This window comes from Coffea eugenioides, unplaced genomic scaffold, assembly GCF_003713205.1.
Source record: "Coffea eugenioides isolate CCC68of unplaced genomic scaffold, Ceug_1.0 ScVebR1_23;HRSCAF=104, whole genome shotgun sequence".
Classification (NCBI taxonomy): Eukaryota; Viridiplantae; Streptophyta; class Magnoliopsida; order Gentianales; family Rubiaceae; genus Coffea; species Coffea eugenioides.
Window position 1 is genome coordinate 136790 of NW_020862884.1, and position 27147 is coordinate 163936.

A 27147-nucleotide genomic window follows, 5' to 3' on the forward strand; every position below is an offset into this window, starting at 1 on the left:
AGAAGAGGAGACTCTTGATCTCCAACATTCCGTCTCTCCAAGACTTGGATTTCTTACGAGGCTGTTGTTGAGTGGGCGTTTAGAGAGAGCACCGGAATGGGTAATGTCACTTCAATCCTTGAGCACTTTAGCCTTGCTGATTAGTGCGTTGAGTGAAGATGAGAATGCAATAGACTGCCTTGGACACTTGCCCAATCTGGCAGACCTTACTCTCTATCGTGCTTATGAAGGGGAGACATTGTGCTTTAAGGCTGGAGGATTCCGAAAACTCCGGCAATTAGGCCTTGTGCAATTAAAAAGACTGAAATGGGTAAGAGTGGAAGAAGAATCGATGTCCGGTCTTCAACAGTTTTTGATTATTGGTTGCAAGCTTATGGAGGGCCTGCCTTTGGGCCTCCATGTCTGATGAGTTAATCCACAAAGTACAGAATTTGGATAAACAAAGTGACGATTATCAGACAATTTCTCGTATCCCTGAAGTTGACATCGGACACTGGATAAATAGTGAATGGAAAGAAGAGTTCCTCTAAGAAAAGATAGGTAAAGGACAATCTGTCGCAGTCATCAACATTTAAACTATGGTGTTTGTTGTCAATTAGATTTTCAAAAACTCTAGTTGTGGCTTTTTTACTTTTTTCCTACTTATTATCCTCGTAATAAAATCACGACTTTGGATTGCTATTCAACCACACTTGGTTCGATATACATGTGTTTCTACATGTATGAAGATTTGATTTGTACAATTATCCTGATTTTTGGTTAAGAATGTTTTGGTTTATCAAAAAGATACAGAGACAAGTAGCATCTAAAAATTATGGGGTTGATTGCCTCTTACAACCATTGCATGTGCAATTTTCCGTCTTCTATAATTGAAAATGGAGATTAAATGAATGTGGATAAATTTTCATTAGGAGTAGGGAAACCTTGCTGATTCATAAAGGGAATACATTATTTCATAGACTTCTACAAAATTTTTGGTGAGGTTTTCCTTTTTGATTTATTACCAAATCATTTTTTTTGTGGCTTTCTTTTATTTCGAAATAGTGTCCTAGCGTCATTGTTTGGATTAGGAACCCGAATTTATACTTAATGGACTAAACGGAAATATAAAATATTTTTCGGAAACGTGAAGAACTATATTTATCATTTTGCCTGGTAATAGATTATTAAGGATGTTGAAGTCCAAAAAGAGAGTGGAGAATGCTGAAATTTTCAAATTGCTTCAATGATCAAGACTGGGTCTCTAGTCGCTTGTTGAGTCCAAATTCTATGATGATAATTGATGTTACTGTATCATCCTATATATCTCAAAGTCACTTTTCATCAGATATCCTGGAAGAGAAGATCCCTTCGGCTTTACAATCCCCTGCCTAATTTAGAAGCAATTGCTTTAACATGCGCAGATATCTTTCCATAATATCATTCCTTTTTTTCCCCCTTGATATTATAATTCCTCTAAGTATCTAACCAAGAAAGATACTCCAATATAAAACAAATACATATCTTGACAAAAAGTTTATAGTATCATATTATATTTTGATATAATGCATGTACATTATATTATATATTTTCAGTAGTTGACTTGACCAATGCTAGCCGGAGGTCAGGCATTGAGTTCACATTCAGCCTTGAATTTAATCACATCTTTTACTTGACATCAGTTGCAGGCTTTCGTAGGGCAGAATAAAGAAAGTTAAAGTAGCATTCCATCAAATGCAGCGTAGATGCCAATCCAAATTCCAAATTATGTAGTTCAAAAAGTTAAAGCAATTTTTGTGATATGTATAAAAGAAGTCAACAAGAAACTCCTATTTTGAATCCAAAGTTGATTTGCTGCTTCTTGGAACTTTACTTCTAGTAACCTAAAAAGAGTTATCTAGCTTGATTTTTCTAATACTTTCGTACTCATAAAATTGATAGATCAATAAGGACACCAGTTTGTACGAAGCAGTTGAGGGAGCAAGAAGATGGACAAATTTATTAGGGAAAATCGTTTAAAACGTCTCTCATATTTTGTAAGATAGCTTTTTTATTCCCTTATTTTTAAAAGTTTACTTTTATGTCTCTTACAAATTCATATTGGTCAAATTTGATTTCTATCTACGTTTTCGATTAGTTTTTTGTCGGAATCTACCACGTGCTTTGCACGTGATCATTTTTGAAGGGTAAAATTATCAAATCAAAATTTACATAATCCAATCCATAGTCTCTCACATTATACAAAATGAATTTTTTGTCCCTCACATTTCACAAAATGAATTGTTTCGTCCCTCACATTTCACAAAATGAATTCTTTCATCCTTCATATTCTATAAAATAAAATTTTTCATACCTCGTTGATCATGTTTATGAATAACTTTTTTTAAAACCATATATATATTTATTTGATTTCACCTGAATAATACGAATGACATATAATATATCTCTATTTGATTTCTCCTAAACGTATTGTTCAGATGAAATTAAAATAGATATATACAAGGATTTTAAAAAATTATTAATTTTCACTCATGTTCATTTCCTTTTACTTGAAAATTGAAAATAAAAAGACATTTAATCGTAAATATTATCAAGTATTTATATTGAATCAAATTTGGACTGAAACAACAAGCATAGGAAAAGTATGACAAAAAGAAGTAAGTGATTGACATTTGCAAGAAATTCAACTGTTAATCTTAAAGGTGGGGAGTAAAAATTTCAAATTTAAACTGCAATTATTAGCATGACTGTAGAATTCTAGTTAAGACTTATTAATTAGATGGCTTTATTACACAACTCAATAAATGAATTATTATCAAAATAGAAAAGGTTGCAAATATTGAATAGATTCACATGTTGAAATCAAATAGATATTTTATATATACATGGATTTAAAACAAAATTGTTAAATTTAAACTCATACATATATATATTGAATAGCATATGCACAATGATAATTAGTCTGTTTAGGTGAAATCAAATAGAGATATATTATATGCTATTCATACTGTTTAAGTGAAATCAAATAGATATATACATGGAAAAAAAATTATTTGTATACATGGTCAATGAGGGATGAAAAAATTCATTTTGTGAAATGTGAGGGATAAAAATATTTATTTTTTGAAATGTGAGGGACGAAACAATTTATTTTGTAAAATATAAGGGATTATAGATAGATTATGTAAATTTTGATTTGATAATTTTGTCCCTAAAAAATGATCACATGCAAGGTACGTGATGAATTCCTGTCAAAAACTAGTCAGAAACTTATGTAGGGATCAAATTTGACCAATATGAATTTATAACGGACGTAAAAGTACACTTGTAAAAGTAAAGAATGAAAATAGTTATTTTATAAAATATGAGCAACATTTTGAACAATTTTTCCAATTTATTATTCAGAAGAATTGCAATTGCTAAATAAGAATCTGTTGGCTGCGGGAAGAGCACTAGAGGTTGAATATGCGCACATTTGGGTGCCAGTTCCAAGCAAGGGAAGGGAATGCAGGAGTTCAAAACTCTTCAAAACAAAAGTTTGACTACTCAATTAGTGGCTGAGTACTCCTTTTGTTGTACAAAACAAAACTTCTTGTTCTCTACAAAATGAGTTTTATTGACTATCAAATACTACTAATTACGGTAAGATGAATTTTACTGTAGCATTTTAATTGTATTCGGAATTTTAGTGTCAGGTTTTGATATATTGATAACTATTCTGAATCGGCATTCTAAAATCCTCACTTTATATTTTAAAAATTGCTATTACCTAAGTGGATTGGAATTGGAAAATGTTCATGTAATCCATCCAGATGTGATTTATGTGATTCTCAAGAACCCAATTTGGAAAGGCTACAAAAAGTTGAATCCAAAAAGATGGGATAACTCATGTACAAATTAAGAAGCAAATAAATATCAGAAGAAATTAAGCAGAAAAATTTACAACCTCAACAAATCGAAACCGAAATTGGCAAAATAGAAGGCTTATTTCATAAATTTTAGTTGAAATTAAGGGGCCGTTTGTTAACCTCCATGTATTTAGGGGAGGGAATGTAAGTGAGCCTTGAAGCCCTCTCGTGTTTACATTTGTACTTTTGGTAATCTATATATCTATATAAATTTGAGAAGGGATTTTTAGCGACAAGCCTCCACGCATCTTCCCATTACAATCCCATTTTCTAGGCATTTCACATTTTAATTTAATTTAAAATATATTCCTCTCAACTTCCGCATCTACTCTTCACATTTGAAATTGTTGGTTACTTTTTAAAATCATTTTCATTTTAAATTATTGGTTAATGTGTATTGTTATCCTATTTGAACTTCAACCCATTACGTTTCCGATTGCCTTGCGTTATTTATGATTTTTACAACAATTAAAACTCTGTAAGACCATAAGAAAGATAAAAAATGTACATCCTTTCAGCTTTCTTATTTAAATAAGTAAGATTATTTACACTCCAATTTTGTTATTCACACTTCAATAATCATTTTGATCATATAATTTTCATGAATTAGACTATATGATAAACAAATGGTGCAATTCCAAATAATAAAAATTCAGTGCAAATAACATTTTCTTAAGTAAGAAGTGGCTCTCATGCCTTTCTAATTTAAAAAAGTAGTGGCTCCGCTTATATAGGAATTTGGTTTGAAGTTTATTAGTGGGAGGGTAAATAAAAAGAAAACATTACCAAACTTAGTAAAGTAAAAAAAAGTAAATGATAATATTTTATCTTTAAACTTAGTAATCCTAAGTAAAAGGCAAAATCAAATAGAAAACAAAAAGGAAATAATGTCGTGAATTTAAAAAATCAAGAATGGTACCATTCATGAAATCCAAATTATGAAATCACTAAATAAAAAATAAAGTACTACTAGCCTTTTAATGTGCAATTTTTTTTTTTGAAATATTCAATTTTAATAAAAAAATAATGATAATAACAACACCAATTCTACCAAAAATTGTAAAAAAAAAATAATATTATAGTTTAAGAGAAAGATATAGAACATTCAACCCTAAAATACTACTTAATTTGTATATATCTGGCCCAAATTTGACATTAGATTTGAATAAGAGTGCAAAACCCAAACACTAAGGATAACTTTTGGTATCATTAATTATTTTATGTATTCTTATTGCTGTCTTCATATATAAATATGTATGGAAAAATGACATGTTTCATTCCTCACATTTCGTAAAAATATTCTTTTCGTCCCTCACATTTAAAACGAAGCAAATTGGTCCTTCACATTTAAAAATCCAAGCTTTTACATCCTAGAAATAAACTGTCAGTTGTGAATCAAACCATCTAACAACCCGGTTACAAATTTTGAGGCTAGAATTGGTAGATCACGCGCAAAAACATATTTCCAACAAATAAATTAAAGCAATTAAAAAATCTTAATTAAAACCCATTTGTTTCTTCAAAAGAACAAAATAGTGCTAAATCTCTCAAACACTAAACCCTTAGTGCAACAAAACTGAGGAATATGTTTAAGGGTTTAGTGCTTGAGAGCTTTAGCACTATAACCATGAATTACAAACAGAATAACCATGAATTATAAAATGTTTGATAACATCCATTTCATTGGAAAAAAAAATAGAAGAGAGTTCCACATGGGTTTAACATATCAGGCATAGATAATTCCCACCTCGAAATTTTCAATTGCATACAAATAATTACTGATATCTTGCGAGAAAAAGCAAAGCCTTTACACAATTCAATATAGGCAAGCGGTAAATGTCAGTTCTTTCGTTATCCATCGATTAGTATACTAGAAAAGGTCACAACTTTAATTCTTAACCTGACCAAATGAAAAATACAAATAAAGAAATTCAAGGGGTGATTTCAAGACAGCTAATTATAACTGCCCTGCCCTTGTTTCCTTGAAAGTTTAGCTAAGGATAGGATACCTGTCTTGCTCTGGGAAGCCAATAGCGGTGGCAGATTAAAAAACGGGAAGGGATATGATAAAGGGGTGGATTTGTGGTGGCGTTGGAGGCGGACGGTGGAGGGGGAGGAGCTGGTGAGTGAAAGAAGAAGGGCGGGAAGATGAAGGTGGTGGCACTGGAAATTGTGGAGAAAGTTCTGACTAGGAAGTGCTATGATCGGTTGCTGGCTATTTCCAACTTTTTAATTTGGGATAATTTCAGAAACCTCCACAATTTCACTCGGCTCCCCTGAGGTTTCAATAATTATATAGACCTCCCTGGACCAATCAAATGACTAAAATGTTTTCCATTTAATAATTAATTCATAAAGGAACATTTAAAGCCAAAAATACTTCTAATTATTCTACTTGTCATTTACTAATCTCAAAAAATAATCTCTATCAATTTTCTAATTTTCATCTCTCCTTCCCTCCCTTCCTTCCTTCCTCTTTCATATTCTTCTCTTTTTTTCTCCTACAATCTGATAGGGTGTTAATTGTTAGTAATTTTATTGTTAATTCTCCTATTTATCCTTGCCAAATATTGCTTTAATTGTCAATATATATTTATATTTGGTATTTGGATATAATTTCAGAAAGTGGAGCAGAAAAGTGCTAAAAGGGGACCTTCTTGAGAAGATTTCTCCACACGTGAGAAGCTTTCCACAATCAGCCCAAATTGTGCAAACCAACGGAATTGCTGATGAAGAGTTGCCTTCCTATTATTAAGTCCTGGCAAGTCCACTAACAATAAGAAATCAAAAGGAGACAATTCTGCGGGGACCACGTAACATTGATTTAGAAAATGTGTTCTTCTTTTGGGAGATGTACTCATTAGCCATAGGTGGACTTTGATGATGAAAGTAGCTTTTCTATTTGCTTCCTACGTAACTAGTTCTCTTATGAAACTAGTGCAGAGGAGAATGAGAAGCTTCATAAGACATTAGACTAGTTTTAGTTTTCTCTCCAGGAAGCTCCGTAGGAGGATAGAGGTAGTTCTTGGTTTTCAGAGGAGGAGTTCTTCCTTCCTTGTTGTGTGGTGTGCAACTTTTCTTAAAAGAGTCTAGCGAGACTCAAGTTTCTTCCTAAATTCTTAGTTAGTTATTTATGTATTTGATTCCATTTAAATTGCGTGAGAATTTTATCATGAGGCGTGACTAATCTTCTCCTCTAGTCAAGGATCAACGCGAAGACGCAGTTCCAAATATCTGTGAGATCTAATTAATTTTACGTGTTCCTTAATTTGTTAATATTTGCATGTTTTCTATTTTAATTTCCATGGGATTATTTTGTTAATTGGATATCAAGGGCCCGATGTGCAATTTGACTTATTAATCTCCTGTCAGATTAATCAATTAAATCCGTAATTGTTTAGTTGGTTAATATTAGTGACAACTAGTATTTTCACATACTAGAGGAACATGCAATCTGATTTAAATAACCCTCGTAGCGTGTTATTAATTTGGGTTAGGCTTTTCTAGTTTTTAATGCAATTAGAAAATTAATTCCTACGGTCGTACCTAGGAGTATTTCCTGGTTAGGGGTAATCAACGGTCGTACCTTGGTTATCAATAAATTAAGGAAAAGCTGGTCGTTAGATTTTATCGGCGACTATAACTAACCTATTAATAAAATTAAGTGAACCTTCTTTGCATCAATGATCGGATGAATGGACTGTGTCTGCGTAGTTGTATCCTCGGCTAGAATTTATTTATCATTTATTTAATTGCTATTTACAATTGTATTAATTAATTAATTATTTTTAGTTAAATTGTTTAATTATTTTTAGTTTATTTCTGATAAAAATCCCCCGTGTCCCGAACTTGAAAGGAATCAAATTTTTCCCAGTCCCTGTGGATTCGACCCTACTCACTACTATACACAGAAAATTTATTTTTCTCGAGTAGGTATTTATTATTGCACAGGCTCGACACCTGCCACAATCACTTCTCCCTCTCATCAAATACCGCACTCCATTATTATCAATCGCACCACTATCAATTTTTTACTATCTCTGAAATTTATCTGTATTTTTTGTCTTCCTGTCTCTTTCATTCTATAAAAATTTTAGACCCTATCTTCTTCTTTTTTTTCCAATAGTTTTACTCTTTACAAATGTTAGCCAATTGAAGTTATCAAATTAACAAGGTGTAGACTGACAGGTTGTCGAAGCCTGTGCAATAATAAAACCTGCTCAAACTAAAAGTAATTTCTGTAGATAGTGGTAAGCAGGGTCGAATCCACAGGGACTGGGAGTAATTGTTTCTTTTCAAATTCACAGTGACCAAGGGGGTGTTTTTTATGAGGATGTGCAATCAAAGTAAATTCACTAAAATCTAAAGAAGTCTTACTATAAATATTAAGATAAAAATTACTGAATCAAATTTTGCGTGTATTAAGGATTAGCCCAAGAAATAACTTCAGCAACGTGTTTTCACCCAATTGGATCATCGTAGCAAAGGCAATTCCAATTATTACTATATAAACTAGGTTATAACTACCCAAACAGGCGATGGCAGTCAACCCTCCTTAACGTGTGGTGATCAAGGTTACCCCGTTAATCACCTGCTCTAATTGAGAAATCATCTCTAGGGTTAGCCTAGAATTTAATTCCCCAATTGCCTACGTATTAGAGGAGCCCTATTCTAACCAAATAACACACTACCAGGGTTTTTATTTTAGATTAGCACCGCGCGTTTCCTGGACTACGAATTAATCGTGGCCAGTTTGTCACTATTTTGAAAGTCATTAGAAGCAATTACGGATTTTATCCTCAAATGACAATAGATTATCAATCAATTATTTATCCGGGATCTCAAGACATCAATTAATTAAACAACCAAGTCATGCAGCAGAGAAATATGCAAATCCAATAAATAAGAGATAAAAGATAAATTTACATCGATGCTCACAACTTTAGATGATTCCCAAGCATTCCGTTACTACTTATCTTCCTGACTAGAGAAAGATGGATTTAGCTCATCGTTGATGGAAAAACCCCATACATCAAGCCTGAAAGTGATAGTTGCGGCCATTATGTGGTAGGAGGAATTCACTAGACAAGACCGCAAGGAAAAATCAAATTGAAAAAGCTACAGGGAATGATTCAATGCTCTCAATGGCTCCTGACATCCGAGAGGCACTACTAATGAAGCAAAGGAAGAAAAGTCAAGGTGTAAGCGTAAGCTACAGGACGAAAGGCTAAGCGAAGCCAGCCGTCTTCAAGCCCTCTGCTGCTCTTGTTGTGCGGCGCGTCCCTTTAGGGGAGTAAGAAACCCCTTACTTTCAGCTGCGTTCCTCCTTTTAATGCTGGCCATCTGCGATTACCAAAAAAGACTTGGTAAATCCTCCTTTTCCAAATGTCCCTAGATGTCTGCTGCTTGAACTCTTTCTTGATAACTGTCAAATTGGCCTTGATTGTGATATTTTTGTTCTACTCCCTGAAATAAATGTAAATTACGAAAAATGAGTAAAATCTAATAATTAATTCACATCAGGTCAGGTAATAGGGAAAATTAATAATAAAATAAATGATAAAATTGCAACCTATCAATTCCCCCCACACCTAAATCATGCTTGTCCTCAAGCATAAGAACAGTAAACAAACACCAATATTCGACAATGGCTATTGCTCTATCCAACGAATTGCCAAGATATCAAGAAAAATAATAATCAAGCATCAATGGTCAAGTCCAAGAAACATCACTCCGGTTAGCTTCTAAACCACAAACTTCTCTAATTTCAGGTTAACTAATCTAAGAAAAAGGAATGATGTACAACATTTATCAGCAAATGGTCCAACTATTAACCAAAATCTCAACATTGAATCCATAAATCGGCAAGCTGACTATTATTAAACACTAACACAACCTTCACTTTTTTTTCACATTTTTCTACTTTTCTCTTTTTTCTTTCTTTCTTTTTTTTTTCTTCTCTTTTCCTAATAGTAACAAAAGACTTAGTCGTTAGCCATTTGAGCCTTTTGACGCGAACTCCAACATTGGCCAGATGAAGGAGCCCGGTTACTCAACTTCTATCGTCACGTGACCACGTACTCATAGGAATTACTACCTTTTGACGCGAGAATCAACACTTTTAGGTGCAGATCCCCGGTTACTCAGTGGTAACTAATAGCGGAGTACAGTCAAGTTTATGCATAGCTAAAAATCACAAAAACTCAATATAACACAAGAACCAAAAGAAAACTTGCATCAGCTAGCCTCATTTTCAAACATGGAGAACTAAAGTTAATAACCGGACCAATTCACTAAAAATACCAACAATCATTCCCTATGCCTAAGAAAGTTAACCAAAAATTATAAGAGTAAAACAATTATTGATATTCACCAAAGAGATGTTCTTGAATTCAACCACATTAACTTGATACCCTTTTATTATTAAAATTGGCAATAGTAGAAACAGAGACAATAATCCAACATCAAACCTTGGCATGCACTTACGAGCCAATCACTAAAAAGAAAAAAAAATGAACGAGAGGTGGACAAATAACAAACTAAAAATAAAGAACTAGTATAGCTGTCCCCCCCACACCTAGATCCTACATTGTCCTCAATGGAGGGATTAAAACAATTAAAGCGAAGAGGGCAACGAAACTTCCCTCACGAGTGGCCAAAGGATAGGAGGGAACAGTGGAAGGAAGCCGAGCTCTGAGACATCCTTGCCACTTGGCGGGTGATGTTCGTCATTCGTTCATCTACGTTGTGAACCTGTGCTTGTAAGTGGCGCCACTCACCATTGACGCCAATTATCACCCCAAACAACAAAAGACAGAATATCCAACAAAGATAGCAATCACCAACGCACATTCATAGTCACCGGTGTTCCCCAACTCAACAATTAAAAGCAAACACGGGCCACCCAAGCCCAAATATGGTCAACAAAGCAACAGTTGCACTCCAAAACTAACAACCAGCAATTATTATCAACAACTAGAAACTAGCAAGGTCACGTCAATAAGCACAGGGGCTACCCAAATCAGTCAGTCAACAAGCAAACTCGGGCCATCCATACTCTCAACAAATGCATTCTAAAATTTCAACAAATATCTCCAGAAATTTCAACAAATGCTATAGCAGATCAAAGCAGTAGTAAAGCAATAGCCCCAAGTATGTACTAATCCACCAGTTGGGAACCCCGGCCGCTGAGGTCACAAACAATGGTCCCAAAATAGCAATATTAACCAATCACCAGGATGTCTTCCATAATTAATAAATGCTACCAATCTCACAAGTAAAACAAGCGGCCAGATATTCCAATTCAACATGCAAAAGCAGAATCAAATCGCCCAAATGTCACTAGACAGTTGCAGTATTTCAGCTCACCCAAAATCCCAACAAATGGCTCCAGTTGGCCAATAAAAGTCGCAACTCAAAATTATTAATTTCAATGATAACAGCTCAGGGATTGGACAATGATCACTTGGTCAACTAAATAGAAGTATGCAATTGAGGTCCAATTACCTCACCAGTACCACTGGTGTAGTAAACTGTGGAAAAGAAATCACACACTACCACTAGCCGGCCACCGATAAACCAAAATAACAACTATCAATGCCAACAATTGAGAATTTCAACAATCAAAACACAGGCAGAGCTGCCGTCCTAATTAGCAAAAGAAAATTTCACAACACCAGCCCACCCAATGTAGTCAAATCGTAACAAGGGCCCCAATAATATGGCATACCAGTGACAGCATTTCAGAAATTGAACAATTACAACCCAATCACAAAACCTCAGCAGTTAACCAGGTGGCCAACCGAACGAAATGAAGAAATTAGGGGGGGCAACTTCCAATTACCTCCACCGTAGGTAGTAGCCAGACGAAATGGGACAGTAGTGGGTGTCAGTTGTGCCGGAATCGCGTGAGGGGTTGCGGCGGTGTCGATGAAAACAGCGGCGGTCAACGGTGGAGCAGGAGCGAGCGGCGCGCTATGGAGGTGAAGATGGCGGTGGAGCGCGCAAGGTGGGCCGCGACTGGCGACGGAGAGCCGCGCTCTGGTGGAGCGCTGGGGTCGCGGGCGGCGGCTGGTTGCGGACAGTGGAGGCGATGTGGTGGACGGCACTGTCTGGCGGGCGGCGATGGGGGCTGGTGGAGGTCCGCTGAGTGGCGGCGGTGGACCAGAGAGAAGAGAGATGGGAGAGCTGCGGCGGTAGGCTGCTGCGTGATGGGGGTTGCGGCGCAAGTGGGCGGCGGGCAACAGAGAAGGAGCAGGGGAGGAAGAAAGAAGAAAGAAGAAAGAAGAAGAAGAAAGAAAGAAAAAAAAGAAAGAAAGAAAAGAAGGAAAAGAAAATTTTTTTTCTACGGAAATCAATTTTTTTTAAATTTTTTTTTTTTTGAATTTTGGAAACTAAAGCTACGTTGATAAGAAAAATTTTCTTTGTTCTTTGTTCTTTTTTTTTTTTTTTTGAATCCTTACCTTTCCCGCGAACGTGACGCGGGCACGTCATGAGGGCAAGAGAGCTCTCAGAAGTTTCAGAATTTCTGATCGTGAGCTTCCTGCACGTCCCCACGCGGGCACGTCAAGAGGGCAGGAGAGCTCCCAGAAGTTTCTGATCGTGAGCTTCATGCACGTCACCACGCGGGCGCGTCATGACTGAAGGGCACCTACAAATCAGCAAAAACGAAAATTAACACCCAAAATCAGTCAAATTCAAGGAAAACATATTTAAACTAACACAAGAAATCAAAACAAACAATTAAAAGCAACAATTGGGTTGCCTCCCAATGAGCGCCTTTCTTTAATGTCTTTGGCTAGACGTTGCCATGTTTTGTTCATGGAGGATAAAATCTTGTGGCTCGCTTCAATGCTTCATCTTCAACGTGATCCTGGTAACCCTCATAGATGGAGTAATTCTTGGGCACACGAGTTACGGGCTTCCATGGACTAGTAAATGGCGCTAAACAAGTCAACAATGATCTGCATTCTCCACTCACTCCTCCATCACACGCATTCATTGGTTCAAGATATTTTGCCATCTCCACTCTTAACTTATTCCTGTCATGAAATTTTAAATTTTCTGGTATAATAAAATCAATTTCAGTAACAGGAGTTGAAGAATAGGAGCCAGGAAAATATTGATTAAGGAGTGGAGAAGATGTCACCGCATTTGGAGATTGTTCACTGGATCCATTCACTTGAACGAGTTGATCTTGGAGTCTCATTTCTTGCACTTCAGCTTCCTTTTCAACTGCATCTTTAAATCCGTTTTCTTGAAACTCATGCAGTTCCATGTCATTTGGCCGGACAATTTCACTCTCATCTTCCTCAAGATTGATATTGGTTTGTGAGGGCAATTCTTCAAGGTGAGCCTCTAATCGCTCTATCCTGGCTGTCAATTGACGCAGTTGATCCGCCAGGTCGCGACAGCTCGCTTGTGTCTTCTGATGATATCGATTTAGGCTCGCTTGTGTCTCCTGATGAAATCGATTTGAATTAGCAATTAGTAAACCTATCATTTCTTCAAGAGACATACCTGACACGGAGGATGATTGCTGAGACTCTTGCTGTTGAAAATCCATTGGCCCCGTCGCATAATCAAAATTGGAATTATCCCACCATTCTTGATCATACCCGTTTGAATAAGGGTCATACTGCGTTTGATATTGGGGTGGAAAATCTCCAAAAGTATCAAGTGGAGAACTTAGATTATCTTGAAATACGGGGCATGTGTCAGTTGAATAACCTGAGTCAAAATAAGTCCCACAATTTGCAACAGCCCATTGATCATTAGGAAAAACATGAGTCTCATAACCCCATTCTTGAACAAAGTCCAGTCTATCATCAAAATATGGAATGTTAGCAGCCATAAAAAAAAATGAAAACAAAATAAACTCAAAAAGAAACAAATTAATCTGGCACCAGTCCCCGGCAACGGCGCCAAAAATTGACAGGTTGTCAGCCTGTGCAATAATAAAAACCTGCTCAAACTAAAAATAATTTCTGTAGATAGTGGTAAGCAGGGTCGAATCCACAGGGACTGGGAGTAATTGTTTCTTTTCAAATTCACAGTGACAAAGGGGGGTGTTTTTGTGTAGAAGGTGACACTCAAAGAAATCCAAATAAAATCTAAGAAACTACTAAAAAGTAAATAACAAAATATTAAAATCAAACAAGTGATAATTAAGGATCTAGCCAAGAAATAACTTCAGCAATGGTTCACCTAATTGATCATCGATAAGCAAAGGCAATTCCAATTATTTATCAATAAATAGGTTATAACTACCAAACAAGCGATGGCAGTCAACCCCTCCTTACTGTGTCGGTGATCAAGGTACGCCCGTTAATCACTGCTCTAATTGAGAAATAATCCTAGGTACGCCCGTAGAATTTAATTCCCCAATTGCCTTACGTATTAGAGGAGCCCTATTCTAACCAAATAACGCACTACCAGGGTTATTTTAGATTAGCCCGCGTATTCCCCTGACACAAACCTAATCATGCCAGTTGTCACTATTTTAGAGCAATTAAACAATTACGGATTTAATGCCCTAATTGACAATAGATTACCCAATCAACTAATTATCTGGATCCAAGACAATCAATTAATTAAACAACCATAAGCACTGCAACCAGGGAATATGCGAATACCAATGAATAAAAAGAAAAGATAAAATTAAATCGATCTCATAAGTTTAGGCGACCCAAAGCATCCGTTGTCCCTTGACTAGACAAAGGGATTTAGTTCATGTTTGCAGAACAAAGCCCAAACAGAATTGCAGAGGGAGACGCAGCCATCAATTGGGCAAATGCCCAAGTTCAATTCGTTTGAAGGAGTAAGCTAAGCTATCCTGCCATGCGTAAGGAAAGTAAAAAGCAAAGCTCCAGGAAAAGTCAACAATAAAGCTCCTAAGCTACAGACGAAAGACTAAGCAAAGCCAGCCATCCTTTCCTCTCTGAAGCATTCTACTCTAATGCCTCGCCATTGTGCGGCGGCTCTCCTCCGAGAGGAGGAAAATTCGAGAGACCAAGAAGACTTCGGCCTCCCCCTTTTAATGCTGTCTGCGGGCCAATTACCAAGAAGGGTTGTGGTTTGATATTCCAAAAATGTCCCTAGATGCCTGCTACTTGAACTCTTTCTTGATAACTGTCAAATTGGCCTTGATTGTGATATTTTTGTTCTACTCCCTGAAATAAATGCAAATTACGAAAAGTGAGTAGAATCTAATAATTAATTCACATTGGGTTAAGTAATAGGGAAAATTAATAATAAAATTAACTATCAAATTGCAACCTATCAGCCAAAATCTCTTGGAATAATCCCTGAAAAAGAGTTCAATTCAAGGCCAAGTTGAATTAGGTTGACAAAGTTTCCAAATCCTTGTGGAATGGTTCCTGACAGTTGGTTTCCTCCCACGAGCAATTCAGTGAGTTGATTTGAGAGATTGGCCATGATTTTAGGTACATTACCTCCAAGTTTATTGGCACTCAAGGAAAGAATTCTTAGATTACTGCAGTTGGTCAGTGATGCAATAAAATCCAAATCTCCTGTAGAATTATTGCCGAAGAAATTAGCACCAAGATTTAATAATTTAAGTTGTGTCAGATCTCCTAAATTAGTTGGAATTTGGCCTGCGAACTTATTATAGGGAAGATCAAGTATCTCAAGCCCAGAAGCATTAGTGATTGAAGATGCAAAGTTTCCATAGAAGTTGTTTCCCCCAACACCTAATGCTTCCAGATTTGGTAGGGTGAGACCTATGTTGGTTGGGAGATTGCCATGAAAGGAATTGGCGGCCACTGAAATGACAGTAATGGCTGAACTATTAAAGGTGGAGGCAGGGATTATACCGGATAGTTTATTTTCTGCAGCTGAAAATATAGATAACCTTTTTAAGAGCCCCATTTCAATGGGCAAATTTCCCTCCAGATTGTTAAAGGCAAGACTGAGTGTAGTCAGCGATGATAAGTTCCCAATGGAGGAGGGAATCTCTCCTGTCAAATTGTTTGCGTGAAGATAAAAATTTTCAAGCTTCTTCAAATAGCTCAGCTGATCAATTGGAATCTTCCCTTCTAGCTTGTTACTGGTTAGGTCAATAGCTATCATATCTGCGCAGTAGTTCAATTTTGCTGGGATTTTTCCACTGATTGCGTTACTTGAGAGGTTCAAGGCTCTTAGCCTGAAGAGGCGACCGAATTCTTGGGGAATCTCACCATGGAATTGATTCTCCGCAAGTTGGATGAACCTCATGAAGCTTTGATTTCCGACATGAGGAGATATGGTTCCAGACAACTGCTTATGCCTTAGAATCAAGGCTATGACCCTCTGATGTCGGGCACTGCATGTGACTCCTTCCCAGTGACAATGGTGTTGTGAATGGTTCCAGGAATTCAGGACTCCAAACGGATCATCGTATATCTGATTCTTGAATTCAAGCAGAGCAAGGCGATCGGTCTCATTTTGAAATTTGTTCAGAAGCTGAAACATGGCTTACTGAAAAGTTCATGGCAACTGAGAGTAGGAGAAAAATGCTCGCTAATGTTGATGAGCGAAATCCCCACATGGTATTGGGAACTTCCATGAGCTGTTGGATGCGAAGATGGATTAATTTGCAACAAATTGATGATTGAATGATAAAAGTTTCTGCGGAATGGGAACAATAATGTTTGAGCTGTTATAGATTCTTGTAGTTGTGCTTATATTAGCCCAAACAACTGGAACGAAATAATTTCTTGGTATATTTTTGAGTAAAATGAGCTAAACTTCGTTGTGAGAACTTACATTCAGAAATGGTCAGCGAGCTTCCACCAACTTACAATTTAGTAACCTAATAAAACAAACACGCAAGATGATTATTGGTCCTTTACGTATCAACGTCTATCAGTTTGGAAAATGGCCCTGACAGAGACTTTATAGAAATCAGATCACAAAGCTAATGCGCTTCTATTTCTAAATTCTGGTATGCATTTTTCAGTCAATCTGCCTAGGGGAGTCAGTTGCTCTGCTCTAAGTCTACACAAACATACAAAACTGAGCACAAATAATTTATCTGAGGTTGGAAAAAATGTATTCTTTTTTCTTGACCTAAACAATAAAAGTATTCTCTTCGTCTTACTTAGTTATATTTTTATTCCTTTTTCCTCATCTTCTAATTGACAACCAACCTAATGTCTTCTCTCAACTTACACTTCTTTGTGTGTTTTACGACATGTCAACCACAATTTTTGCGATAACTAGTCAGCGGCGGATTTGCATGGAGCACCCAATTCCATTAGCACAGCCTTCAATTTTAGTAATTTTTTCGCTTTGCCCCCCAATAAATTTTCCTCAAAAGTGAATGCACTGCTCCAAAATCAAATGACTAGGTTTGCAATTTGGCGGAATTGGAACACTAAACAATTCAAAATCAAATGCTTTTTACTCTAATCATTTGGTTTCCTTTAAAGTCATTTTTATTTACTACTCATTAATTAAATACTTTCTTTGGACTTTTTCCAATAAAATAAATATAGAATTAAGTAATCGTTTGTGCAATGAAAAATAAAGAGAAAGTAATATTTTCCAGTACAGCATACTTAACAATATCACTGGCAAACGAGCAGTTTAAAAATGTTTAGCATGCTTTTTAAAAGAAAATGATTATTTTATTAGTAAGTTTTAGCATGTCATTTTGGGTTATATTAATCATGATATGCATGTATTACATTTACTTGTTATACAAATGCTATTGTTATGGCTTTCAGAAAAAAAAAAAAGAAGAAGAAATTTAATATTAATTTTGTTTCCACTAGAAATTATTTCTGGCTCTGCGCTGTGACCAGTGTAAAGGTTTGCATTAGCATGTTCGTATCTCAGAAAACTTTTTCTATGAGAAACATTATTTCCAAAAGCTAAAGAGGAAAATTAATAGAATGGAAAAATCGTCCAACAGGTCAAATTTGCTTCAAAGTTTTATGCATGACTAAGTTTCTTTCTTATTTTGCTTCAGTGTTTTATGCATGATTAAGTTTCTTTCTTATTTATTCTTAGGTAAGTTATACTTTATCATCTTGTGTATCAGAGCCTTTCCACATAATCCCTTCGTGATTAAACTAAAGTGTCAAGCGATAGGAGATAACGTTCAAACTATAGAATCTCACCTCAAACAAAGACCCTAGGAAGTAATTGGACCTACCATTGTTTTTGGTATAAAAGTTCCTATAAAATTGGGAAATGCCTATAATGGATTAACTGAAATATCAAGATAACCGTCGTTTCAAATGTAAAATGACTGGAATGGCAAAAATATATACAAATGTAGTATGCATTACACTTTACCATTTTTTCAGATAACCCTCTTACGATTTTCTAATCTATGTATAACCCTCATCATGTGGTTAATAAATAATTTCTATCTTGACATTGGAATAATTCTAATATTTTAATCAACTTTGCCACAAAGGAAAAATGCGAGGAAACCACATTTCTAATCAACTCTTAAAACCATAGGAGAGCTAAGTGATAGCTCAATCCCACACCGTGAAGTTAAGATAGGAGTGGGTACAGGTCAGTGATAGGTCCCAATTTTATCATTTATTTTATAATTAATTTTCCCTATTACCTGATCCGGTGTGGATTAATTGTCAAATTCTACTCACTTTTGAAAATTTGTACTCATTACAGGGAGTAGAACACAAATACCGTAAAAGGGTGCCAAATTGATGGTTATCAAGGAAGAGTATTGACAGCAATCAACAAAAGGGAGAATAATTCGACCATGCTTCATTACTCTAGGGGCACTTTTGAAATATGAAAACTTTTTTCTTTTTGATAATTGCCGAAGAGAGCGAAAATGGACAAGACAGGAGTCTTCCTTTTCTCTTGAAGGACGCCGCATCGTACAAAGAGCAAGCAATTAGATAGGAAAGAGGATAGCAGACAACAGGCACTACTTTAGTTTAGCTTTTGACTTTCCTTTTTGTTTTCTTGTGGTTTTCCTCTTTCGACTGTCAAGACCAAGAAAAGCAATTGATCACTCTTTGTAGTTTAGCTTTTCCTTTCACGATTCGAACGAATTGAGTTCTCTAAATCGGAGACCATGACCGCAATTACTTCTGAATTTTCACGTGAATTTTTCTCATCAGGGATGAACTAAATCCTTTCTTTTAGTCAAGGAACAACGGAGGTTTTGGTTCATCTAAAATTTGTGAGATCGAATTAATTTTATTTATTTCTCTTATTTACTGGTATTTGCATATTCTCTATTTATAATGTTTATGGTTGTTTTGTTAATTAAATATCTTGGGCTTGGACGTTGAATTAATTTAGCAACCTGATGTCAATTAGAGCGTTAAATCCGTAATTGTTTAATTGCTCTAAAATAGTGATAACTGGTATGATTGGGTTTGTGTCAGGGGAATACGCGGGCTAATATAAAATAACCCTGGTAGTGCGTTATTTGGTTAGAATAGGGTTTCTCTAATACGTAAGGCAATTGGGAAATTAAATCTTACGGGCGTACATAGGATTATTTCTCAATTAGAGCAGTGGTTAACGGACGTACCTTAATCACCGACACAGTAAGGAGGGGTTGACTGTCATCACTTGTTTGACAGTTATAATCTATTTATTAGTAAATAATTGGAATTGTCTTTGCATCGATGGTAAATTAGGTGAACCATTGCTGAAGTTATTTCTTGACTAGTTATTTTTTGACTAGATCTTTAGTTATTATTATTCTGATTTTAGTGAATTGTCATTTAATTTTTAGTTAGTTATTTGTTTTTAGTTAAACTGCTTTAATTGTCATCTTTCATACAATAACATCCACCGTGCTACTTTGGATTTCAAAAGAGACAAATATCCCCAATCTCTGAGGATACGAGCCTACTTGCTCTGTTTACAAATCAATAATTATTTGTGAATAAGCCATCCCATTCGGGTATATCAGATTAAGCAAATTCTTCGGGAACAGGGTGAATAAAGTAATCCATTGCACACCTAAAGTCCCTGCTCCAGTATTTAGAATCGGGTTTTGGTTACTTTAATTGGCAACTAGGTTTATTTTTATTATTGCACAGGTATCGACAACCTGTCAGTCGGGTACCCGCGCCTAACATGATTTGGCTGACCCGATCCTAATATATCGGATCAACCATTTTGTGACCCTAACCCGCTCCTAATGTTTTCGGGTACCCGAAAAAAATGGGCGGGTCATAGGGTATCCGCCCCTAAAAAAACCATTTTCCAATAAAAAAATTGCTTTCCACTTAATATCAACATGTTTTTCAATAAAAAAAAAAATCTGCTTTCCAATTAATTTTGGTAGAGATATCGTAATCAAAATCCATACATCACAATTCTCACACATTTCATTCAATAATCAAACCGATCTCATAAATTTAGTACATATTAGAATTATAATATCTAATAGACAAAACGAAATTTCATGATAATTTTGAGTACATCACTATTCTCACGCATTTCATCCTTCTACAACATAACAAACACAAGGATAATAAGTATTTGGCAACTTTCCCAACTTCTTTAAGGATGTTATGGTGCAAGATTGCATCCCAAATGAGTCAACTGTGGAATAATTTTTGGAGAAAGTATAACTAAAATAATCTTGAAAAATTTTCCCCAACTTTCTTACATCTTTGGAATAGATCTTATGACATTAAAGGTGATGAAAAAGAAAAATAAATTTCTTGCACTAAAATAAAGGAGACAAATTTAAGAAACATAATTGCAATAAAATAAATAAATAAATGAAAGACACAAATGTTTTAAATATCTAGCTAACAGAAAATCGGAGCTCCAAACACAAATCTTTGATTGAATTGATGAAAAATTTGTAGGAAAGATCGATGGAGATAGAATAAAAATGAAAAAGGATGAAAGGGATGAATAATTTTTATGATAGAGTTTTACAAAATTTTCTTAGTTTTGTTCATTTGGTTCAGGCTTCACTAAGAATATTTGCTTTTTTTAGATAAGATGAGGAGAGGCGGATCATATAGGATTAGAATATGAGGTTGTAAGCCACTTCACTTACACTTAGGATTAAAAATTATAAAATTATAAAATGAGCCCTAATTTTTTAATATTTATATAATATACCCTATGGGTCGGGTACCCGTGGGTTTTAATTTTCCTGATCTAAATCCGTATCCATTTTTTATAGGTACCCGAACCGCATCTACCCGGCAAAGAAAAATCTGATCGGATATCCTATTTTTTGGATCGAATCGGATCGGGTTCATCGGGTTTTCGGATCGACGGGTTTTTTTGCCCGCCCTAAGTTAAGACATGTCAGACTAGAATATAAATAGGAATTTAAGAGTTCAAATTAAAATTGAGACATTCATTTTGTCCTCATGAGGACGGAACTTAAATAATTAGATTTGACTGCTAACGCTCGTGGTTAGGTCAACGGATTTTCAAGCTAGGGCCTCTTTTTTGGAATGATAACCAATTATAAGGGTCCATTTGATTCATGAGATGATATAGGATTGGATTAATCATTCTGTGCCATCCCGTGTTTGGTTGCATTTTACACATAAGATGACACATCCCAATTAACTGAATTAATCCCCTATATATGGGATAAAATAATCCCATGGAAGAGGTGATATTAGTCATCTTGGAATGACTAAGAGATAGGATGATGAAATATTAGACTAACTTATCCTTACAAATAATATAAATTTATACTATCATAATTATATAACCTTACCCTCACACGATAATGTAATATGAATAGACTAATTTGCCCCTACAAATTAATTTATAATTTTTGACTAATTTGCCTCTACCACTAACATAACAATGTTTAAACTAATTTGCTCTTGTGGATGATACAAATTCACACTGAATATTATATAATCATATTCTCACATAATAACATGATAATAAATGGATTAATTTGCCCCTATTAATTATATTAAAAAGATTTACTAATTTGCCCCTATTCATTGTTTAAAATTTTTGACAAATTCACCCTTATTAATTAATCTAAATTTTTGACTAATTTGCCCCTACTTCATAATAAAAGGACTATATTATCGGTGGACTAAATTGCCCTTATAAATAGGGATGGCAATGGGGGCGGGTGCCCGCGGGCATCAGCCCCGCAGGGGGCTCTCGGGGCGGGGGTTGGGGCAGGGGGTGGGGGGGAATTTTTTCCCCCCGCTTAGAAACAGGGCGGGGGGCGGGGGAGTATACCCCCGCCCCATCCCCCGCCCCGCCACCCGCAAAACAAAAAAAAATATATATAAATATATATATAATTATATATAATATGTAAGTTAATTAGTTATAAACTTATGATAATGATATTATTAGTTAGATGTATTATATAATGTAGGGTAAAAAACAAAAAAACCCCCTGTGGTAAGCCTAATACACAGAAAAGCCCCTTATGGTTTCAAAATATACAACATGGCACCTCATGCTTTGAACTAAATTGTAAAGGTGACGGAACCCGTTAAATTTAACGGAAATGACTTATTGGAACCTAAAAAAAAAAATTTATACCTAATTTTTATCAAATATACCTATTCTACCCCTTAACCCTCAATTTTCTCTATTTAGAGAATAAAACAAATGATTTTTTTGAACTGTCTTTTGCTTAATTATATCAATGCATTTTGGTCATTTCGTCCATTTCCGTTAAGTTTAACGGATTCCGTCACCTTTACAATTTAGTTCAAAGCATGAGGGGTCGTGTTGTATATTTTGAAACCATGGGGGGCTTTTCTGTGTATTAGGTTAACCACAGGGGGCTTTTTTGTTTTTTACCCTATAATGTATATTAGTTTATGTAATATAATTGATATTATCAATTATATGAATAACTATACATGTCTACTAATAGAATTTATTAATTAGTTATACTAAATTTCACTAATACATTTATACTAAATTCTAATTACACTTAATAGAATAACACTTTTTTCTCAAAAAAAAGTACAAACACAATAATGAATTAGTGATTGCATTTGTACTAAAAGTGAAAACTTGACTATTTTAGTTATATTTATTTCATCATATTGGATTGTGTTCAAATAACTTCTGTTTGATTGATTTTATGAGTTTCAATTGTAAAATTACAATGAATAATAATTTGGTGATGTGTTGATATTTTAGTACTTGATTATTTATTAAAATTTAATTATAATAAAATTATATAATAAAATTTTATTAATCCCGCGGGGGAAGCGGGGCAAGGCGGGGCGGTGGGGTGGGGCGGTGCGGGGGGAGTGCGGCAGGCGGGGGGACGCGGTGGGGACGGGGCGGAACTAAATAGGCAAACGGGGCGGGGGCATGGGTGGGGGAGGGGTCCCCGTTGCCATCCCTACTTACAAACCTTATTTTCTCAACCAAATTCTATAGAAACACATAACCTTATCAAATTGGGCTTTGAAATGAGGGCTTCAATAAGCTCCATCTCGGCCCAACGAAAAATTTTCTATATTGGCTTGAGTTTGGTTGATTTAAGGGATAATTTCAGAAACCTCAGGGGAGGTTTCTGACAATTTCACTGAGCTCCTCTAAGATTTGGAAAATTACACTTACTTTCCTTGATTTGATAGTTTTAGAAACAAAATCTTAAAATAATATTGGCTTGGTCAGTTTTTAAATGAATACCCAAAAATAATGAGTTTTAATTTATTTTCCTATGCAATTATAAGATTATTTAGTATAATTATAAGAAAAATGTGCCAAAATTTTCATGTCCATATCTACTATTTGATAAACAACTATAATAATAATAATTTATTACTATGATATGATACTTTTGATGGTATTTTATTATGGATTTAGATTTATAAGACAGAAAAAAATGTTGAAATAATTCATTTAGAGTTTATGAAATTTTTGGAGTAGTGGGATTATCATAATTTAATAGTGCTTTTGGGCAATTTCTTTTTGATTTATTGTTAATTTTAATACCAAATATAGAGAACAAAGATAAGCAAAAACATTGGATTACATATAAAATTAACTCGTCAAAAAAGTCACTAGTTCGATATTTGGTTATAATAGAAACTAGAGCAATAGTGGTAGTTTTACAATTTTATTGGCGAAAAATAAAAAAAAAGGATAAGAAGAAAAAATAATGAAAAAATAATTTTAAAACTCATTCTAAGTATAAGCATACAAAATAAGGGAATTTCATTAAAATATCTAAAAGTACAATTGTCATTTTAAATGACAAGGGAGGTATGTGTAATTTTTCAAACTTCAAGGGAGCTTAGTGAAATTGTCAGAAACCTCAGGGGAGGTTTCTGAAATTATCCCTTGATTTAAAACTCTTAAATGGGTTGGATTTTATTCAACATAACCCTAGTTTAGCCAAAACTTGGCCAATTTTTTAATTGAATTTCAAATTTAGATTCAAAAATTAGGTTAAAACCTATGTTTAAAGGTTCGAATGGGTTGAGTTTGAGTGAATGCAAATTTTTATATATCAAAACTCTTGATTTATTTTATAATTCTAAAGTTTCAAATTATTTTATTTTAATAAAAGTTATAAATTATTAAATTATTTTACTAAAACGATCCTACAAATTAAGGGGTACTTTGATCATTAAAATAGTAATCTAATCTCATCTAATATCCAATCAAACACAGGATAGAGTTATTTTTCAATATATCATATTCAACCTAGAACCAACCAAACACTAGATAACTTGGATTATTAATTTGAGGATGACTTAACCCAGGATTAATAATCCAAAGATGAGTCATTCCATTTCATCAAGTCTGTAAACCAAACAAACTCTAAAGCCACGAAAACAAATAAATTGGGTAATAAGGTAGGAGCCTTTATGCTTATAAATCAAATGATTTGGATGTAAAATGGCTTATCGTCCTCTCAACTGTATATAAATCTATGCCTTTCTTTTGTTAGTTTGAATAATTATCACTATTTTAGTTCCGCAGATGGATGGGCTAAATGTAGACGTCTCACTACTAAATGCACACGTTTTATTATTAACGACCCTTTGTAAACTGAATAAAGAGTTGGCGTTTTGGCCAAAAAAAAAAAAAAAAAAGAGTTGGCGTCGATAAATCCCCACAGACTGTAGTTTTTTTTTTTCTCTTTTTTTGGAGCAAAATAGAAAAGAGTTAGATGAATCACCGTTTGTGCCATCACAAAAATTACAGCAAAATGCCACTGTATGGTAACAAAGTGGTTGTACCTATGATAAAGCGAATTCATGCTAGATATAAAATCTGTTTCAATGGAAAAAAAAGTTTAGTAAAACTTTTAAGTGTATTTATTTCAAATGAATGCGATTATTGGAACTAATTACACATAATAATCACTACAAATGAATATTCAAAAATAGCTCAATAAAAGTATAGTTACCTGTCTGTTCAAACATGAGGGAAGAAGGCAATAAAGGCACGGGGAACAGGGGAATAAGATGAATTATATTCCCAGATATTGGTGGCTAAAAAACTTCTTTAACCCAATCTTCAAATGCTCAAGCAGAGTTGAGCCGGTTGACTTCAACTTTTAAATCAGCATGACTAACACGACAAAACAAGAAAATAAAATGTTTAAAGCATACATTTATTTTCCAAATAAAAATCCATAAGTATGTATCTCTTCATGAGTGCAGCACCAGCTAGCAATTTCACCTCGGAGCTTCAGATCTGCATACAGCTGCAAATCCAAAGAAAACCACGCGTCATCCCTTCCCACCAAGAAGATATCCATTTCCATGCTATGGAGTGAATTAAGACTGTCAAATTAAAAGTGCGCCTTATCTTGTACCCTCCTGGTGCTATATGCTAATGTACCTGTCAAGCCTCAAGATTTTTCTCGATGTACCTTGATACCAAGAAACACATCCATAATGGGATGTAATTTTTGCACAATATCATCATAGTCATCATTATCATTTTCATTACTTTTATAAAAGCATGGTGAATATTGGTGCTTTGGAGTGTAAGTACGATATTGTCTTAATCTTTGCACTTCCCATTTATCTCGAACAAGGTTCATATGCTGACTTGAATTAAAGATTGGACCAAGAATTGGCTGAGTCTGCCTATCACAATTTATTAAAATCCTTGAAAGGTTGACTTGGTTTTTTAGTTTCAAAATTGGCATATTTGTTTTCCACTTACACAAAGAATTGGTCAAACGAATGAAGCTCTATCACTAGCTTCGTTAACTAGCTTCGTTAAAGTGACAACTATAGAAAATTACTCCTCACTAATCTGAGATGAAATCAAGTTTCAGACAGTTCTGGAATTTCATATACTTATGGAGATTGATTTTAGTATCAACAAGAAATGGAATTATGGAGATCCATTTTTTCTCGCAGAAGAGGAATAGATTTGTAAATTAAGCGTTGACTGAAAGTTTCTACAGGCCAATAGTAAGCATGGACTGAATACTCCTATTGTATAATGTATATTGTGGAAGCATAAGATCCAAGCATATTATGGAAGCATAAAGATGTTCAAGCAGAATTGAGCCAATTGACTACCTTTCAAAACATACAATTCTTGTAAAGAAAGACTAGGAATGTATTTGAATCATCCATTCATTTTTTCAAAGAAAAAGCCTTAGATGTCTTCTTTATCAGTTCATCGAACTAGCAACTTCATCTTGGTGATTTAGACCAGCAAGCAGCTGCAAATCAAGATTTCAAGCATTAGTGAGCAGACATCCTTTTCCATGCTAGTGGGCACAACACATATAGTATAACTTTTCTCTTGTTTCCGGAAATTTTTTTTTTTTTGGGGTCTACAATGGATTCTGAATGATAGAAACCAGTTAGCTTACAAGACTTCGTCCAAAATAAAAGAACTTATCTAAGATAGAAAAAAAATAATGAACTTCAACTTGTGGGCTGTATTAAATTCTCGAGTATACCTGTGGCTATCAAACTTGAAGATTTTCTTGATGTACCCTCACACCAAGTAAGACATCCTTAATGAGATGTAATTTTCTGACAACTGCATTCATGTGCATCCGATCATTTGGCAATTTTGCAGAGCACTTCAGTCCGATTTTTAATAGGGAAATAATGCAATCAATCTCTCTTCCACCATTAATAGTTTCCTCTCCATGAGTAATTCTATTGTTTTCATCTCTTCCTTCAGAAAGAAGCGACGGGTCCACGATCTTGGAGACTTGTTCATGCAAAGCCCTGTTAACAAAGTTATGTATATCTAGGTCATCCATGAATATATCATCTGTTGGCCTCCTCTTTGTGATCATCTCTAGCAAAAGAATGCCGTAGCTGTAGACATCCCCTGGAGTTGATGC

The 27147-nt window shown here is 34.9% G+C and overlaps 1 protein-coding gene across 1 annotated transcript; it reads right to left on the reverse strand.

Moving 5' to 3' along the window:
- Positions 1 to 15167: 15167 nt before the first annotated feature.
- On the reverse strand, positions 15168 to 16358 carry LOC113756547 (putative receptor-like protein kinase At3g47110). The gene has a single exon (XM_027300184.1). It carries the CDS (start codon positions 16356 to 16358, stop codon positions 15168 to 15170), a length of 1191 nt encoding a protein of 396 aa, XP_027155985.1.
- Between the last annotated feature and the right edge of the window lie 10789 nt (positions 16359 to 27147).

Bases quoted from the DNA above. Each gene is read 5' to 3' on its own strand.
- LOC113756547 (XM_027300184.1), bottom strand. From the start codon at position 16,358: ATGTTTCAGCTTCTGAACAAATTTCAAAATGAGACCGATCGCCTTGCT.